At 38.3% G+C, this 19,138-nt stretch overlaps 1 protein-coding gene across 5 annotated transcripts in view; it reads left to right on the forward strand.

Annotated features, from left to right (window-relative positions):
* MASP1 (MBL associated serine protease 1) overlaps window positions 1–19,138 on the forward strand; it is a 1,330,562-nt gene that overhangs the window by 574,111 nt on the left and 737,313 nt on the right. For all 5 annotated transcript variants that reach the window (XM_044070394.1, XM_044070395.1, XM_044070398.1 and 2 more), the window contains exon 8: window positions 5,093–5,171. In XM_044070394.1, coding sequence (XP_043926329.1) covers window positions 5,093–5,171 — 79 coding nt within the window. The remainder of the gene's footprint in view (window positions 1–5,092; window positions 5,172–19,138) is intronic.

A 19,138-nucleotide genomic window follows, 5' to 3' on the forward strand; every position in this document is an offset into this window, starting at 1 on the left:
TGTGTGTGTGTGTGTGTATATATGGATTCACTTCATAATCTCGAAATACTGAAATATCGAATTTCAGTATCTTGAGACCATGAAACCAAATCCACAAAACACTGAAATAACAAAACCGCGAAATTCAAAACACCGAAGAAACCGCACACACTACACCATACATACACCACAACACCCACATCACAACATAAACAAACAAAACTACACACATACAAAACTCATACACATAAGCAGGGGGGCCAAGCCCCCCTGCACCCCCCACACCCTCCCACTTATATATACTAACTCCGCGATTGCATAAACAGGAAACAAAAGCAAACTCAAACACGCACAGTCTCCAGTCCCTCACACACACATCAAACATATCAGCGCACTCACATACACTCTAACTCCCACTCAAAACCCTTACAAAACACTCACTTACCTGACATAACACCTAGATCCACACACGGCACTGCGCACCATCAATACACAATCCCGGACATTACGTAGCGTAAGGTCATAACCATGAATTCGAGATATTCGAATTTGCGATTATGAACTTTCACTATTGTAAACATTTGGCTTTATAGTCTCGAGATACTGAAATTCAACATTTTAGTATTTCGAGATTATAAAGCACTGATATATATATATATATATATATATATATATATATATATATATATATATATATACGGGTCTATTTCTATTTCCCGAAAAGCCACAATACCAAAGACCAGAAGATTGAGATGAGAAGGACAAACTCAACCATGAATTGCAAAATAAAATGTTTCAGGATCTCTGATAAATCATTCATTTCTTGTGAAGGGTATAAAAAGGGTAACCTCTGTCAAAACAGACTATTTCCCAGGGGTTGTTTCAAGGTATTACATATTGTTATAAGTCCACATGAAGGCAATCCCAGACAGTGTCAAAGCTCATTCTACCAGAACCTTGACTTCATCTGTGATGTTTTTGCAAAGGGTTGGAGTCTAGAAGCACGCTTGAAGCAGCAACTTGGTCTTCTGTGCACACTTTTGCAAAGCACTATCAACTAGATTCTCTCAAGGTCTAGGACAGACTGTACTAGGACCACTTTTCAGGAGCTCCTGGACCCTCATTCTTCATCTTGCCAGTCACTATAAGCTATGGTAATCTTACTTATATAGCTAAGTCTTCTGTATCAGTGATCCATTTGAAGAACATAGTACAGGTATGTAATTGCACTTATCATAACAGTAGTTGTTTGAATGAGCACTGCTGAAGTAACCACTCCCTCTCTCCAAGCCATTATTTTTGTGTATTTTATTGCCAGGATGAGCACCTTTATTTTTGTTTTCCTAGCTTTGCCAATGTCAGGTCTTTAGCCCTCCTCTCTATTCTAGCATGAAAGCTCTGAATGGCTTGAAATCCAAACCTGACCTTTTTAGTCGGCTGAGCTTATTCTGTCTAATGGTTTGGGCATGTGGAAGTTGCCCTGAATCTTTGGAAGCTGGCAGGATATAACCTCTATAGCTATGGCTACTGCAGCAGTGATCATTCAAAGATCTACTGTTATGGTAAGTTTACTTACACAGCAGTATTATCTTTGTGTATAAAGTCACCAATTAAGTGTATTCTGTAGGTGAAATTCATAATATACACTGTTCCATATTTGATGTATTTGCCAAAATATTTCAAATGGTTTTAGATATGTGGTCTTATGCTCGAGGGGCCCATCTGTAGTCCTGTGTAGCCATTTCTTCTCTATTTCGGTTGTCCACAAGCATATGCGTTTGGCACTCTTTCAGGCTGAGAAATGTATCACTGTTGTAAGTTCTTCTAAAACCATAGCTAAAAATGTTTTTTTTCATGTAGTTCAAAACCAAACTAAATCTTGCAGCTTTAAAAGCAATGCCAGTATTGCTGTCCTACACCACCATCACGTGCTGATCACCCATCCTGTCAGCTTTGCAGAAGGCACAGCTGTTTCCATCGTGCTCCCCCATTTATGTCTCTTACTGTGTTCCTCAACAGGCTGGGAAGGAGCTGTAGCCTGCTTGAAAGGAACAGAGAACATCTGATTTATAAAGCGCTCTGTTCTTTCTGGCTGACAGATGAAATTTTTAGATGTGAACTGGTGATTTAATAAGATAATACAGACAGAGGACAGATTATTATGATTGCAGAGGAGTTGTGATTTGCATGGAACATAATTCTACAAGTATGACTTTTCTGTCTTTGTGAAGCAAAATTCACTAACTTTTGGGCTGTTCACCTACTACAAAGAAACATAGGCTCATAGGTAAGTACTAGGCTAACTGCCCTTTCTGGCGATTTTAAGACTAGACAGTTTTCCTTTTTGTGCATGAAATAACCTATCCCATTTGGTTACACACGGGCCTCGCCCTTTCCATGGCCGATAAATATATTTTGTACCCCTAATAAGAATAGCTGAAATCATACCATAGACAATTTGAGGGGACAAATACATGGGATAAATCAGAAAAACTGGGATCATACCATAGATAATTTGAGGGGACAAATACATGGGATAAATCAGAAAAACCAGGATCATACCATAGATAATTTGAGGGGGCACATGCATGGGATAAAGCATTTAGAAGCTGCATCTGTTCACTAGTAGTACTAGGACAGTCATGGGGTAAATTTTCTTTTTCCCATCCATAGATATAACTTACGCTTGAATATGGACAGGGATGAACTTTTATGTGGATGGGGAGTCTGTTCCAGAGAAGTGGTATCCCCTGTCCCTCCAAACCATTCTATTGATGTTACAGAAGATCCCTAGGCTGAGTATTTTTGATGCCATTTAACTTGCTGATGTGCAGTAAATCCAAAAGTAATGGGTTGAGGAATGCCTCGTATGCCAGACGTAGGTCACCTCTTAACATTCTGTTGGATAATGAGCATAGTGACAGAGCTTTGAATCAGTCCCTATAGGACATGTTCTTTTAGGCCTCATATCTTTTTAGTAAGGTGTCTCTGTGGGCATTCCAGTTGTTCCATATGTCTGGACACATGCATGCCAAAGGAGGCATTATATTCATTGACTGGCCTAATGAGTCTAAGTAAAGGGAGACAGTGATATCCCTAGAATTAGACACAACTCTGTTTATAAGCTATGCAATATAGTAAGATGTTCTTACATTAATGGACACATGTTGGTCAAAAGTTAGGTTACTGTCCACATAAGTTACCAAATCCTGAACAACTGGATCAACTCTTGGGGAGTATTGTTAATGTGGTAGCTCCTTGGTGTAGATGACTTCCCAAAGGATACAGTAATGCATTTGTATGGCTTTTAGTTTCAGTACATGATGTAGGTCATAATTCATTACCTGGGTTTAGACTGTTATGAAACAGTGATATTTTGTTTTATAGAAGCAGCCATGTTTGTAATGTAATAGTTGTACACTGGGCTGTAAAACTGAAGGTAAGGGATTTGAGTCCTGTAGGGCAAAACTTTTTTGTATTTCCTTAAGACAAGAGGTAACTCTGTTGTCAGGTGTTCTGGTCTAGGCTGAAGTGTTTCTAACAACTAATTCCATACTATCTACCTATGAGCTCAAATGGAATTAGTCTTGGAAAATGATATACAAGATAACAAAAGATGGGGAAAAAACAAAGCTGTAGCAATCCACAGAATGTGTGGGAGATAATAGAAGATATGAAATGCCTACCTGGAAAACAAGTACAACTGAAAACAAAAACAGTAATAGAATTCAAGAATATATTGGTTGTGCATAAGCCAGTCATTATAGGGATGGTTAGTTGGGATCTCCTCTTTACCCAATAAGTACAGAAATGGGCATGATAAGTGAGCCAAGAGGTTCTTAACTGTCATCATTAAATATGTTTTGTTAATGGGATAGACACTAGCGTTTCAGCCTGAGCTTGCTGGAAATAAAATGAAATCAAAATTGATAGACATCATATTAGTCACACATGACAATTTCTGTGTAGAAAAGCCAGTCTTTTCATTCTGTAGAGATAAAAACTGCCAATGACTTTGAGCAAATGTGAATCATGTTTTTAAATCACAAAGAAAAGCGGGCTGGGGGTGGGGGTTGAGGGATGATGATGAGGCAGTGCCTTGTCACCCTTCTATGTGAAGAGGGTGTGGAGAACATGCCCGGTAGTAAGTGCACTAAAATCTTGAGTGGAAAACAGGTAGCTAAAGGCACTTTACCCTCAAGAGGATAGAACAGTTTATGGATTACCTTTTATAGAAATGAGAGATTTATCCTTCACAATGTCAATTACACATCACCCCATGGAATCATATGGGGATGTGCATTGGGGAACTTATAAAGACATAAAAAAATCTAATTTTACAAACAGATGAAGATACTGTTGCTATCAGCTGTCACTAGCCCCTGGGTGGAATGACTGGGCTGTTGAACAGTGAAACAAACAGGTGGACTGGTTGGATGGGTCATAGCCCTGGTGGTCATTCAAGGATCACAAATGCAAAATGTAACTAAAGGAATGCAAAATATTATAGAAGGGAATATTACAAGTCAGACTAACTGGGACTTTCAAAATGACTGAGCTTGGTTTCAGTGTTGTAGATTATGAGTAAAACAGAACCTCTGGAGAACAGAAGGAAGAGTTTAAATAATCAGGTCTTGAGTCAGGATGAAATCTAGAAGTCTAAAATAGTACACCTTGTACATGTAAATAGGCTGCCAAATCCTGAGTCATTCCTGCAGCAGTAAATATGTTCATTGTGCCTCAAAAGCATGCAGTATGTTTTGCTGAAAGAAGTAATACAGCTACAAGTTACTAAAGGCTGTCCAGTTCTGCACATTGTGTTTCTGGTCTCTAGTTAAGTGCTCACTATTGCTCTCTCTGTCTCCTTCTCTCTCTACCACAATTTTAAAATGGTGGTAGTAACAGCCACTTTGTACATGATGATGATATTAATAATAGTACTACAACTAATAATAACAATAATTGCAGTTGTAAGAATAAAAAAATCAATTGACCACAAAATATGGTCTATAAAGTACAGTTATGTTCTTGTGTAACAGTGGACACATGCTTGGAGAAGAGGTATGTTTCTCTCACCTACTGCAGAAATAATTGAATGATGATATTTTTGTAGGACAACTTGGAGATTGAGAAGTTCCAGATTGTGTGTCAGAAAGATGGAAGTTGGAGCAGCGTCATGCCCACCTGTAGAAGTAAGTAAATAAAATATGAAAAAATCTTTAATAAACGTTTTTTAATGTTTTTCCTATCTTTTAAATTTTCTTGAAACTAGTATTTGCTGATATACATTAGACTTCTTTGAAATTTCAAGTGAATCTATTCCATAATTTAAATAATAGAGAAGTCTTGACCCTCGCAGAGTATCTCTTAATATTGAACAGGATTTATAGAGACAATGAGCTGTAATACCTGCATTATAGTTCCTGTACATTCAGAGTCGAATTAAGTAGCTTTGGTTTAAGTAAATGAAATCACTGCCTTCAAGTGTCATTTTATTTGAATTTAGATGTAAGAAATGGCATTTTAGTTGACAGTACTTTTTACTGTTTTTCCTGAGACAAAGCCCCAAACACTCCCCATACACATATTATTACTTTTTATTACTACATCTTCTCACAATATATATTACTAAGTTTCCTGTACCTCAAGAGATCTTTGCCAGTTTCCCATATATGGCAATTTCCTTAAGGGTTTACAATTTTGCAATCCCAACCTCATTTGAGTAAAACAGAGAGAACAAATTACCTACTTCCCAAGTAGGACATATCGTGATTAAGTGCCTCTAATTTTGTCAGCACACAATTAATCATACCAAGTCATCTACACCTGTGAAAATTTGCCATCCAAATTGTCACAGAGTAAGCCTACATTCTCCACTTGCCAAACATGCCTAATAGTTCTACCTATACCCAAATTGTCACAGAGTAAGCCTACATTCTCCACTTGCCAAACATGCCTAATAGTTCTACCTATACCCGAATGATCTTATTTACTATTACGGTAACTGCAGTATTGTCATGCAATCTACTTCTCCCTCAGTACAGTCTACACTACAACCCCGCAGTCCTCTGCTACCTGATCTTTATTATAAGCTGCACTTATTCCCCCCTCCCTTCTTCATCTCACAGACCTCCCCAACAAAAAGAAACATCACTTTAGTTACCTAATAACTAAAATTAAACTCCTAAATGCCTCTCATTTACAACAATTATCAGTTACTTCATTTTTTCTTTCTGGCAACATACATAGTCATTTTTGCCCACTTCTAACAATTAATTTTACCAAAACTTCCCAGACTCCCCACTTTCTCCTACACCAAAAATGCCTTAACACTGAACTATTAAGCTGTGGTGGAATTATCAATAAATTTGAGCAGTTATTTCTTTGGATGTCACAAAACAATTTTGATATATGTGCCCTATCATGTCTAGCATAAACCTCATACTGCTAACTTACGTGCACTTTTTTTTCAATATTCGCTAATATATTTGACAAAATTGGTGTGTGCACACAGGTGGTTGCTTCATGCTTCTAGTCAAAGACTTTATAGATAACCAAGTCATAGTCACCTCATCTGCAACATATGTGTTTGCCCTTAGCTGGGTACTTCTTTACCTCAAACTGCACAAACACATTACAAGCACTTTACTACCCTACACTATCCTTTTGTCTTTGTTGAGCAGCCTCCATCACACCATTAATGCAAAGAAATACAAATATCCTAATTCTAGGGCACTTCAACATTAACTTTCTCTGCCCAGCCTGACATGACATAATTGTCCACCTCTCTAACATTAACTACATTTGAGTAATATCTACGCTTGCCAAACTAAGCAGATGCTCCATTAATCACACGCTGCTTGAAATCATTATTACCAATGAACCAGTAAAGCTTCAGTCCATGTTCATCATTCCTACAGCAATCAGCAATCTCTGTGCCATTAAATTTAATTTCTCTGTAAAGAAACTCATTCCTACTTCCATCCTATATTAAATATGCAGTTACTCACCTAACTATAAAATCCATTTATTTGATCTCATTTTATCTAATGACATACAGAAATAAGGCAACCCCCTTCCTGCCATATGCCCTCACAAACAAATTCTGTCCATAAATCTTTCTAATTGCATAAAGCTTTCTATCCTGCCATGGATGTCCCTAGAGTTATGCAGCTTACTCAAGTATAGAAACCATGCCTGGAAAATTTGAAAATGTGTACAGCCTATCTCTGGTCATTCCATGTATTTAAGATGATGAACCAAGTAAAAAAAAAAGCTGTTAGCAAGAAGCTTCTTACCTCTGTAACAGGCAAGCCAATACCTTTTGTAACTTAGACAATTTTGGAAAGATATTGACCAACTCACTGCTTGATCTTCTTCTCTAGTCACTTTCCTGGAAGAATTAGGGGAGGATTTCACTAACACCCATTATTTCTCTTTCTACATCTTGGACCATACATTCCACCCTTCTACTTCAAAGGATATCCTTAACAGAAACTAGAAGCAATCCAGATGTTACCCGACTATGGCTCACTTGGTGGAAGTAGGCTGTTCTTAAAACTTTTTCAAGTCATTATCCCTTCATTTATACTACCTATGTAATATCTCCCTGGAGCAACAACATCCCTGTTCTTTGCAAAATGGTCATTGTTATTCTAGTGATAAAATACAATAAAACTTCCAATCCATCTGACCTTATTTCACTCATAACACATCTCAGTAAGTTGCTGATAAAAGTAGACTTTTTTTACTAATTTAACTGACTTTCTCATCAAAATTGCAGGTTTAAAAAACACAGAAGAACATAAACTGCCTTAAATCCACAGAGTGATACAATCCTTACTTATTCTTATAAGAGCCTTCTTTATACAACCTTACTTGGTGAGTTTACCAAAGCCTTTGACTGTGTGACCCATGACATTCTCCTCAACTCCCTTGCACGTTCCAGCATCAGCTCTATTGCACTTAAATTGCTTTCAAGTTATCTAAGTAAAAGGGGCTTTACTGTGAGAAATAGTAATGCATCCTTTGAATAAAATATCACGACCAGTGTTCTACAAGTCTCAGATGTTTGCCCCAGTATTCTTCAGCATTTTCATAACTCTATGTCCTTTGATCTCAAGCTGGTAAATTTTGTCCTTCATGTCAATGAGCTTGTCTTCTTTGTCTCTACCCCCAGACATACAAATATCCAAACCATTCTCAACAATTTCCATCCCTGGTTATCTGAAAAGCAACTAATTCTTAATACTACAAAAGCTAAAATGATGTTCTCTGACACAAGTTGTAGCTCTACAATTTTTTAGTCACAAAATTCCCATGAAATGCAACAACCAAGAAACAGAATGTGTCATTTAAAGAACGCAGTGCTGCTCGAGTTTGTGCTCACACTATACCTTTGCTCGTGTCCTTACTGCCTTGTGCATTGCACACTTGCACGTTGCACAGTACTGCTGGGTACCCTGTCAATGTACAGGTGTTCTGCCTAGAATTCTAATGATTAGAAGGGGGCAGAGCTCTGTGTTGCTCCATATCTTACAAAATGTGAAATTCCAAGTGTTTTTTTTCTTTTGATATACTGTAGGGCACACAGAGCCGCACAACTCCACAGTTGTATACTAGATATGCCATCATTACATTTAGCAGGATGGTTGTGAGTAATTGACTTGAGAGCACATAATACTGTTTTTTTCTGTGTACAGCACATTCTACATGATGTGCATTAAGCATTGCAGGCAAATATGCAGTTCTGTTTATGATTTAGGCATCTGTCAGTATGACATCAGAGATGGCATGCATACCAGTGCATGTACATAGCTACTGTTCCAGACTCTGACTTTATGAAAGCAGGTGCTTAGTTACTTATAATTCCTATTTGGGGTTACATTACAGGTAACTGTATAGTGCTACACTGAGTTACAAAAAAATTGCATGAGAAAGATGACTTCCACTATATTAGAAATGGCTCTGTTGCAGAGATGTGCTTTTACTTTTGTTTTTATAGGAATTGGAAAAGAGAAAAAAGACAAGTTTTCCCCTTTTTTTTTAAGAAGATAGGGGTATAGAAACTTAAATTCAGATTGGGAGAGATGCGTAAGACTTGGCTCCCTGACAAAAAAAGTTCAGTAGTGTTGCATGATACATTTCAGCAGCCATGGTGATGCAGCAGTTAGCGTTGTCACCTCACAGCAAGAGGTTCTCTGGTTCGATCCTCAGCTGGGGTGCCTTCTGTGCGGAGTCTGCATGTCCTCCCTGTGGTCGCTTGGGTTTCCTCCAGGTGCTCCGGTTTCCTCCCAAAGACATGCTGTAGGTGGATTGGACACAATAAAATTGGCCCTAGGCATGAGTGCATGTATGTGTGCCTTCCGTGGAAGGTTGGGTGCTGGGCTGGCAACTCGACACTGTAAAATTACACTGCAAATCATGAGCGGACAGGTGATCTGCTGTGGCTACCCCTAACCGGGAAAAAGCTGAAAGAAGAAGAAGTGTTACATGATACACTTATTGTTTCTTTCTTTCTTTCTTAGTTAATGTTTGCTAACCTAGGTGGTGAACTGATTTACAGAGACCTATCCCAGCCACAGTCTCAGAAATATAAAAACAGAAAAGCATTAAAATAAATCAAACTCCCATTACAATCACCATTACAATCATTAACTAAAAAGAGAACAGAATATGTACAGATTATATCACATTGTTTAAAATTCATTATGAATGAGCAGATAGGAAAACTTATTACTACAAACTTAACTTGGAAGAGGTTCTTTTTTTAATCCGAAATCAGCTATAGTAAGAAAGAGGAGTCAGGGAATCCAAAGTGGATATAGAAATGAAGATAAAAGTAGGTGTAGAAACTGAAGTATAAGTGGAGACAGTGATGATCTTCTTTCGGCTTTTCCTGGTTAGGGGTCGTCACAGCAGAACTCTGGTCTGCTAATGATTGGCAGTAGATTTTTACGGTGCCAAGGTGCCAGCTCGACGCCCAACCTTCAGTGAAGGCACGCCCATTCACGCATGTTTTTTGAACGCCACTCGACCACAGGGAGGACATGCAGACTCCACACAGAAGGCGCTCCAGCCGAGAATTGAACAGGAGAACCTCTTGCTGTGAGGCGACAACACTACCGCTGCACCACAGCAGCTTAAGTGGAGACAGTGATGCTGACCTAAATATGACAGTGAAAAGGAAGGTGAAGTTATAAAGAGAAAATGGCAGTTGGAGGGCTATTTAATGTTGCTGCCTTAAAGCAATAGTAGATAAGGTTTACCTTTAAATAGTCGATTGCACTTTGTTGAAATGCCACTTTATTGATGCGTTTTGTGCGAACCAAAACAGCAAAAAATTTTAAATGTCGAAAAACCTCCACACCCATGCTACCATGGGTCAAAAAGGGGTGAGGTTTTGACATTCACATATTCTGAATTCAACGTTGGAGACGTTCGCATTTCGGCATTCGAGCAAGTCATGTCGAATATATCAGGATCGACATTATAAAGGTAAACCGTAGATAACATTATTATTAGGGTAGTCTGTTAGCTTACTTATAAATATGCTGAAAGTGGATGAGTTATGAATCTGTACTGGATCTGAGTACAATAGTTTAGGTCCAAAAACGGAATTTGCAACCAACCACCTGTATAAAACACACCACTGCCTTGCATTAAAACAATTAAATTGACCTGAACCCCAAACCACTTGATATACTCACAACTAATTGTTGTCTACAACCTATTATACTCTCCAGACAAAAGCCTGGCATTACAAAGTACTCTACTGTACTCTTCCCCAACTAGAGACCTTTGCTCTAGCAATAAACTTTTATTATGAATCAGTAAGACATTCAACACTCTTGGAGACTCTCCCTACTCTCATTATGTGTCAGAACTCTGGAATGAAATCCCTATACAGTTAAAACAGATAGAAAACTTAAATGGTTTCAAAACACCAGTGCTAAGGAAGGCTCTGTTTTTCCTGCTCACCTGGCTGGTTTTACTCAGATTACTTTTCTCTTACAGCCACTTTGCTTCCCAATCTTTTTGTACCTTATCACTCCCCATATTGCACCTATTTCCTAAACTCTTATGTTTCCTCTTTCTATCACACCCCATCACTAACTACAATTCCTCCTCTGTTCATTTATCTTCCTGCTCATTTCCATAACTTCTTTCATATATCGCTTATCATTTTTAAGCTACATTCTACTAGTCTGTTTGCAAATTATTACTAAATTTAAAAACATCCCACTTTGATCTTTTCCCTGCAACCATCATACTATTAATAAATTAATTTATGCTGTATGTTATTTCTCTATTCAGTAATTAGCCATTTTATGTTAATTTCTCTCTTGTTTTTTTTTTAGTTAAAATGTTATGTTCATCTAACAAATATTTAAAATTATTTAAAAATCATGTAAATAATCTCATGAATAGATGTTTTTATCCCACAATTATAAATGGACATCATGTTTAACTTAAATGTGAAGCTTTTCTCCCCAGGCCTCCACTGAAAATGTGTTTTGCCCATTCTGACTTTTCCCAGTCAACAAAGACAAATAAATAAATAAATGGATGACTAGAGTAAAGTAGGTACGCACCTATCTTAACTTCAGATGTGTGACTATGGGACAGTGTGAGTCATTCGTATGAGTTTTGTATATTAGGCAGAGACAGAAAAGGTCTACTCATTCTTTTACAAGTGGCCATCTAGCACCATTCTGTAGTGTTCTGTTTGAGGGAGTAGTGTCAGAGAGGGTCTGCAGAATGGCCACATTAACTTTTCCTAAACTTTTGGTGTGGATATTCCCATATTCCTTTTCTGCATAATTTTTATATTACTTTAATTGCATGTTTTCTTTATGTTTTGATTTATATACATTTCTATCTTTTTTAATTGTTATTTTTGTTTATTTGTTTTGCTTTGCTTTGATTACCACTCAGATTTGTAGGAATTCTTTATCTTTTGTTATGCGTTTGATGTAATGTTTAATTATTAGTTGTCCTTCTGTATTTTTGGTTATTGCTATTATTGTTAGAGGCTGATATTCTGTCCTTTTTCTTTTCCTGCAGTCCATGAAGGAGGTACTGAATTTTCTGAAAATTCTTTCAATATATTTAATTTTATCGTTTGCTGTTGAAGATAGTTTTGTAGTACTTGAATGTCGCTCTTTGTTTTCTTGAATTGCAGCTACATTAATGATGTGTTATTTCATGACCACATTTTCATATTTCATTTTCTCTCTAGTCTTTTTTGTTGTTAATCTGTTTTATTGCCATTTTATTATTCTTTCTTACAGTTTCATAGGGTAAGATTCGTAGGGCCTTGATTTGTGGGTGTGTTTTTTTTTTCTGTTTTTCTTTTTGTTCCACATAGTTTTGTTAGTTGCTTTTTTAACATGACTTAGCCCTTTAAAATTTACATGAAAGGGTTTCAAGCAACAGTGCTGCATAATACACTAGTAGCTGTTTTAATTGATATGAGTCATGCGTCCTTTTAAATTGAATGGTTTTATGTATATTTAAAGTTTGTTAGTGTTATAAGGTTTTATGGTTCTGAAGAAGTCCCATAAAAATTTTAGGGATGAAAGCTCTTAACCATTTATACTTGGAATTCTTTTTGAATTTTTATTGGCTCTCCATGTTCTGAGTGTTTTATTAAATTAAATATTTTATGCTTTGGACTTTGGTAAACATTTTGTGAAGAGAGCCCTTGTTGGATTACAAAAATATTTTTACTGCCATTTTCTACTCAATACACACAAAGTGAAGTTTTTTTTTTCCTGTTTTCATATAGTTTTGATTATATGAATGCTTGCAGTGTGTGTTCTCTTTTTTGTTGTATATTATTTGTCATGTATTTTTACATTTATCTTTCTTTTTCAGCAATTTTCCTGGTAAGTTGTATTTTTGGATCTGCATTTGGCTTACTGAAAGCTAACCATTAGCTGCTGCCAGTGCTCCTCCTTAATCTGCAGTACTACTGATCCCTCACACCTCCCCCAGTTTGCTCCACCTATGGGATCCAGGCCAACAGTGACATCATAGCTTCCCAGAGCAGTAGCATACTGTTGTCAAGGTAGTGTTTTACTTCCCATCCCCTGTGCCTGCCCATTAACACTTCAAGGGTGGAGTGTGCAGTGGGTGTCAGTGGTGAACCACCCCATACTTTACTTATGCATGGGCAAACTGTTAGCAGGATGTCTCCACCACAGAAATCAAAGGTTGCAAGTTTAGCCTGAGTGTGTTTGCATCCCTACTCTCCCCTAGAACTGGTACACCCATCAGCCCTGCCTGCACTGTCAAGCACGCAAGCTGCTATTAAAACTTGGGTTTACATGGGTCATAGTGAAGGCTTTATCCCTCTATGCCAGTGATGCAAGCTTGGTAGGATGGTGTTCCCATTTATTGTAGTTATGTCATTTCTTTACCTTGAATTATATTAATATCATGTCACCTTCTTGTGAACCTTTTTTGTTTTGTTTGATTGTTTCTTTATTTCGTTCCTCACTCCATCACATTATATACACCATTGTATTTCTGTAAACTGTTAACTGAAAGGATTCTAGCATTGGTTCTAAATTTGATTGTTGCTGCAGTTTAGTATGTGTCTTGGTAAATTCTTTTAGTTTATGCTCTGTATTTCTACTTATATTAACTTTTATATTCATTATTTATAGTGATCCTTCTTTGTATGATGTATCTAGTATTTTTTTTTCTTTTGGTAATGAGTCTTGTGTATTTTTCCATTACATTTGTGATATCCTATATTTGGTTCAGGTTTTCCATTCAATGTAATTTATTTATTGCTCTGTGCACTTTAAATACAGTTTCTATGCATTCCTCATCATTTTGTAACTTGTAGTACTTGGGTTACTTCTAGTTCAAAGTCTCATTTTTTTCTCTAACCATTGTTTTAGCTTTTTGTACTGTTTTTATACTAAGGAATTATGTGGCTCAGTAGGCTTATTTGTTTTTGAATGTAGTCTTTTTATTCAAATTACAATTTGCTTTCTTTTCTTTTTATGTGGCAGCTTGGCTGGCACTGTAGTAAGCATTTCTCAAGATCCATGGTAAGTTTCTTAGTGAGGCAAATAAGTTATGTCTCTTAACTGTCTCATACATGTTTTGCCCTACGTGTCTAAGGACATTTTACTGTTCTGTTTTTAATTTTATGTTAGATATTTTACGTAGTTGCATTCTGTTTATATATATATGTCATGCATATCTCTTTGTTGCATATTGTACTTTACTAGTCTTTTATAATAAGACCGCTAGTACTGCCATTTTTTATTGTTCAGTTACATTCATTTTTTTGTATATTTTGTTTCTGTTTTTTATGTGCTTTGGTACCCACTGGCACTCAGATTGACAGCCTTCCACTCAGTGCATCTTTGTCCTGATGGCTTCTGGGTATAATTTCAGCTCACAAGATGCAGGTCACCTGAGTTAAAGGTTGCCTCCCATTAATGTCCATGGGCGTGGCAATTACAGGGTAGCCCTGGTATGCTATGATGCATTGGTACTTTACTATTTTTTTTTTTATTTTATGCCCTAAACCCTGCCCTCATAGATGATATGAGCATCACTAAGGCAGAGCTGCAGTTCTAGCTTGAGCATATGTGAGACCTCCTAGTGTAATTGTATGCAAGCACTAATTTCAGATACACTGTAGTTGTAAAGCAACCAAAGCATCTATCATGGTCCCAAGCCTGCAGTAATGCTTGGCACCTGGAAGATGGCAGAACTGGAACTGAACTTATCATATCCCTAAACCTAAGACAATACAATGACGTAGTCATTCCTATGTCTTCTGGCTGGATCTTCCAGTGTTGGGCTTGCCAACTGAACCACGTTACCTGAGTAATCTTAAGGGTTTTATCCTCCATGGCAAATGGCTGGCATTTCTTTGGGGTTTTTTCTACTTTAAATTGTTTTAGAGTAAGATTTGTTTAGATGAGCTGTTTTGCAGTTTTGTAATGTTTATATGTCTATTATGTATGGTTTGCATTGTGGTTTATATGTAGGTCATTTGTCCTTGCAGTGAAGAGGAGGTAGTGTTCATAATATGAGACCTTGATTCAGTGGTGACTTGTTAATTTGGCCAGAGTGATGGCAGACTAAATGTCTTATAATCTAGCTCTGACACGTTTCTCATTTGTATATTTCTGTTTGTTAAGATAAAGAAAATAACTCATATAAACTACTTCTTTGTGTACATATACACATACATGAATACACAGACAGATAGATAGATAGATAGATAGATAGATAGATAGATAGATAGATAGATAGATAGAGATATATAGATAGATATAGATAGATATTACACAAAGTGTTGTATGTTGAAGGGTGCTTTTATCAATGCTGATACTGTGTCACTGTTCAAATCACAAACATTACTTCCACAGAGTAGTGTTGACTCTCTTGTTAGTGCACCTGTATAGCTGTGATGTAATGGCACTTCTGTAGGCAGATCTAGTACACAAAATAGCTGTCTCAGAACTGTAGAACCACTTTAGTGTAAGCTTTGCAACTCATTCCTTTCTGCACTGTGCAGCAGCAGCTGTCTTTCAGCTATCCATTAGCATTCACCTTAAGTAGTACCAGTGTGCAGGGCCTTCTTAATCAGGAGCCAATATTTTCCATACCTTTTTTCTGATCATTGGTATTGCACTGTATACATTAATATTTGTGTGACAGGATAATTCAGCTAAGTCACGATTGTGACATCCCTGCACTGGCCTAGTAATCAAGGAGCCTGAATCCTCACCACTAACACCAGTGAGGGATGTGCACATTGGGAGAATGACAAGTACACACACAGTAAAGTACAATTTCCCCTTAAGAGCACATATAGATCACAGTCAGTCTGGGGCTGGTTTCTCCCTCTTGCTTCAGATCCCCAATAAAACTCTCCACTGGCACAGCTATAGGGTTAATATCTCAGCCGAGTAATCAAGCCAAAACCTCCAACACCCTCTCTGCCCGACTAGTGCTACATGTCCCTGCCCAAGGAGGTGACACACACTTTGAGATTTGATTTATATACAAACACACACACACACACACACACACACACACACACACACACACACACACACTCCTTGGGAAGGCTGGCACAGGTTTACTAGCTATGCCCCCTTCTGCCCGACTAAAAAGTAGTTATCACTGCCACCATCCAGCTCTATATCAGCTACTATAAGGCCCTTCCCAAAGGGTGACCAATTCTACTGTGTAATGTTACTATTATCCAAATGGTAAGTGTGAACAATAAGGCTATTTAAGAGTGGTCTGTACAGTGTCACCAAATACATATGCAAGTACTCTGAGAGCTTAAATATCTCTAAACAAACCAGCCACAATTAAAAGGTTTGAATATATTTAATAATAAATAATAAAAGCACAAGACAATACTCAGTAACTCAACACAGTGACAACATAGATCAGAATCACAGGAAATACTTTAAAACAACATTGCAGGACAGTCTCAAATAAATACAGAAAACATCTAAACTAATCTTTACTGTATTCCTATCTATATCTAAGAGATACTAAGCCCTAAATGACTTACTTACTGATCAAGACAAGTGCTGATGAGTGGATATTGCCAGATCCAAAGATAAATACAAAATGCCCAGACTCACTCTTTGAGATAGTTCTTAAATTACAATCAAACATTTCTGCTGGGTTATCTCATATTACATCATTCTTTGTCATCTCTGCCTTCAGTTCCCAGGCTAACAGAAACTTAAAATTTAGCACCTCTGTGTCAGAAATACTTATTTCTCAGAAGTTTGCCTGGAACTGGAAGTCATAAAACAGTTAAACACTTTTTCTTTTGAAACCTGTAATTATTTCTGTTTCCAAACAATAGAAAAACCTCCTAGCTCTAGACATTCTGTCTCTTTACATTAATTAACTTTATAGCACAGCAGTAAACAATTTCAACTTATTTTCGCAGAGTTTTGCAAGTTAACTCTGTATGTTCCAACTTCTGCTATTAATATAGTCTATATACAGTTCTGCTGTTTTCCAGCAGGGTACACTGTGGTTACATTCTTGAAGCTAAGTACAGAACATGCAGTTCAACACACACTTCTGCACCAGTAGTTTAATATGCACATAACATATAGTTTTCTTACATTTGTAAGACAAGCATACAAATCATATTACTATTCACAAATGACATAGAACTATTTACAAAATTCCGGCCTGCTGGACTGGCAGCCTTCACAATGATATTAGTAAAAAAAATAGATGTCCTTCAAGGATGCATCTGCAGTCATAACATATGGGTTGTCCTGCCTCAGGCAGCCCTTCGGTCGGCCGGATTCCAAAGTCTGGGTCTGGCCTCAGCTGATGTCGCACCTTCCCCGACGTCAGAGCGTCTGGGGTATAAAAGCATCAGCCGACGCCATTTTCCTCAGTCTTTCTTGCCGTGCGGTGCCCGAAGCAGAAGCTGTTCGCAAGTGCCGGTCGGTCAGATCCAGTGATTTCAGCTACCGAAAACTTCGAAAAAGCTAAGTACCCCGTTGGGGACTCTTTCTTGCCTCAGCCGATGTCAGATAAAGTAAATAATTGTTTAACTTGTGGGAAACAAATACCTCATAAGGATTTCCATTCCTACTGCCTTTCTTGCCTAGGCCCAGACCACGACGTATCGTCCTGTTCAGCCTGTGCTTCCTTCAACCAACAAACTCTTAGACGTCGGTCGGAGTTTGCAGAGGAAGTTTTGGGGCTAGTTTTGCATATAAAATGCCGTCGGAGACTCCGACATCACATTTGGTGAAAAAACGGAAGGACAAGGACCGACACTCGCGGCCCGCAGTTTCAGCTGAAACCACGGTAAGGCCTACCGCGAGTGTCTCGGTTTCGGCCGAAACCGAGTCCTCAGAGATTCCTTCATCCAAATCCACTCAACCGACCACCACGGCCCGGGAGGCCCCAGCTGAGTCGGCTACTGAGCTACCTACCGAATCCAGTGCCCAGGATATGTCCGACACCATACCTTTGGACATATCTACTCCTGCACGTGGGGCAGCTAGGCCCCCTGCTTCCATGTCCATTAAGGCCTTTTCTAGGGCTAAAGCTGCTAAACTTTCTAAAGCTTTGCCTCCCAAGACTACATCCCAGAGGCCTTCCTCCAGTTCTCAGATCCTCAGCCTTGCAGAGGACCTTATTTCTTTAATTAGAGGTTCACAACCTCACCCGGACAGGGCCTCTCACCCTCCACCAGACAAAAGGCCCAGGACTGAGCCTTCTGACCCACACTCTTCAGATGAGTCCTCGGATGGTTCTGAGTTGTCAGACCACCAGGAGGAGGCTTATTCGCCCTATGAGGATTCTGATGCAGAAGAATCTATCCCTTCGGCCTCCCCTCCTGAAGAGTTTTCCTTTGGTGAGACTCTGCACTCCATGAGAGAGCATTTTCAATGGCAAGGTCAGGATTTCTCTGATTCTAGAAAAAGATTAAGGACCTTTTTACATTTGCCTCAGCATAGGCCCTTAGCTATACCTCCTGTTTTGAATGTAATTGATGATGTGTACAATGATGTCAGTACAGCCCCTGATACTCTCCCCCCAGCCCCTGCCAAACCTGATAGATACTACAGGGTCCTGGATTCTCATTTTCATCTGTATAAAGCCCATTCTGCAGACCCAGAAACTATTACTCTGGGCCCTAAAGGGGTTGCGGCTGCCACTGCCAAAAATCCTCTACCTTCTGAAAGAGAGTCTAGAGCTTTAGAGAGATGGGGAAAGAAGGTATATACTTCTGCAACTCTTTCCGTCAGGGCACTAAATTGTCAATTTCATATGATACAGTACCAAGAGTATTTGTTAGATGAACTGAACAAGAAGCTTTCTTGTACTGAGCCCCTTGACCGTAAATCCCTTCAGGATTTGGTACACAACTCACAGCAGGTTAGTAATCATTTCTTAAAGTGTGGTTATAATGCATTGGAGGCTTCATTTAGGTCAGCTATGACTGGGGCAGTTATTCGTAGACATGCCTGGCTGAAGGAACAATCTTTGCCAGACCATGTTAAAGCTAAACTCCTGGATGCTCCAATGGAAAAACAAAATTTATTTGGCTCCTCTGCTCAGGAGGTCTTAAAAAAGTATGAAGAAAAGGCAAAATCTGTGCAAACAGTTAAGGATTTCC

The sequence above is a fragment of the Protopterus annectens genome, chromosome 4.part1 (genome assembly GCF_019279795.1).
Source record: "Protopterus annectens isolate FY-2018-M chromosome 4.part1, PAN1.0, whole genome shotgun sequence".
In the NCBI taxonomy this organism is placed as follows: Eukaryota; Metazoa; Chordata; order Ceratodontiformes; family Protopteridae; genus Protopterus; species Protopterus annectens.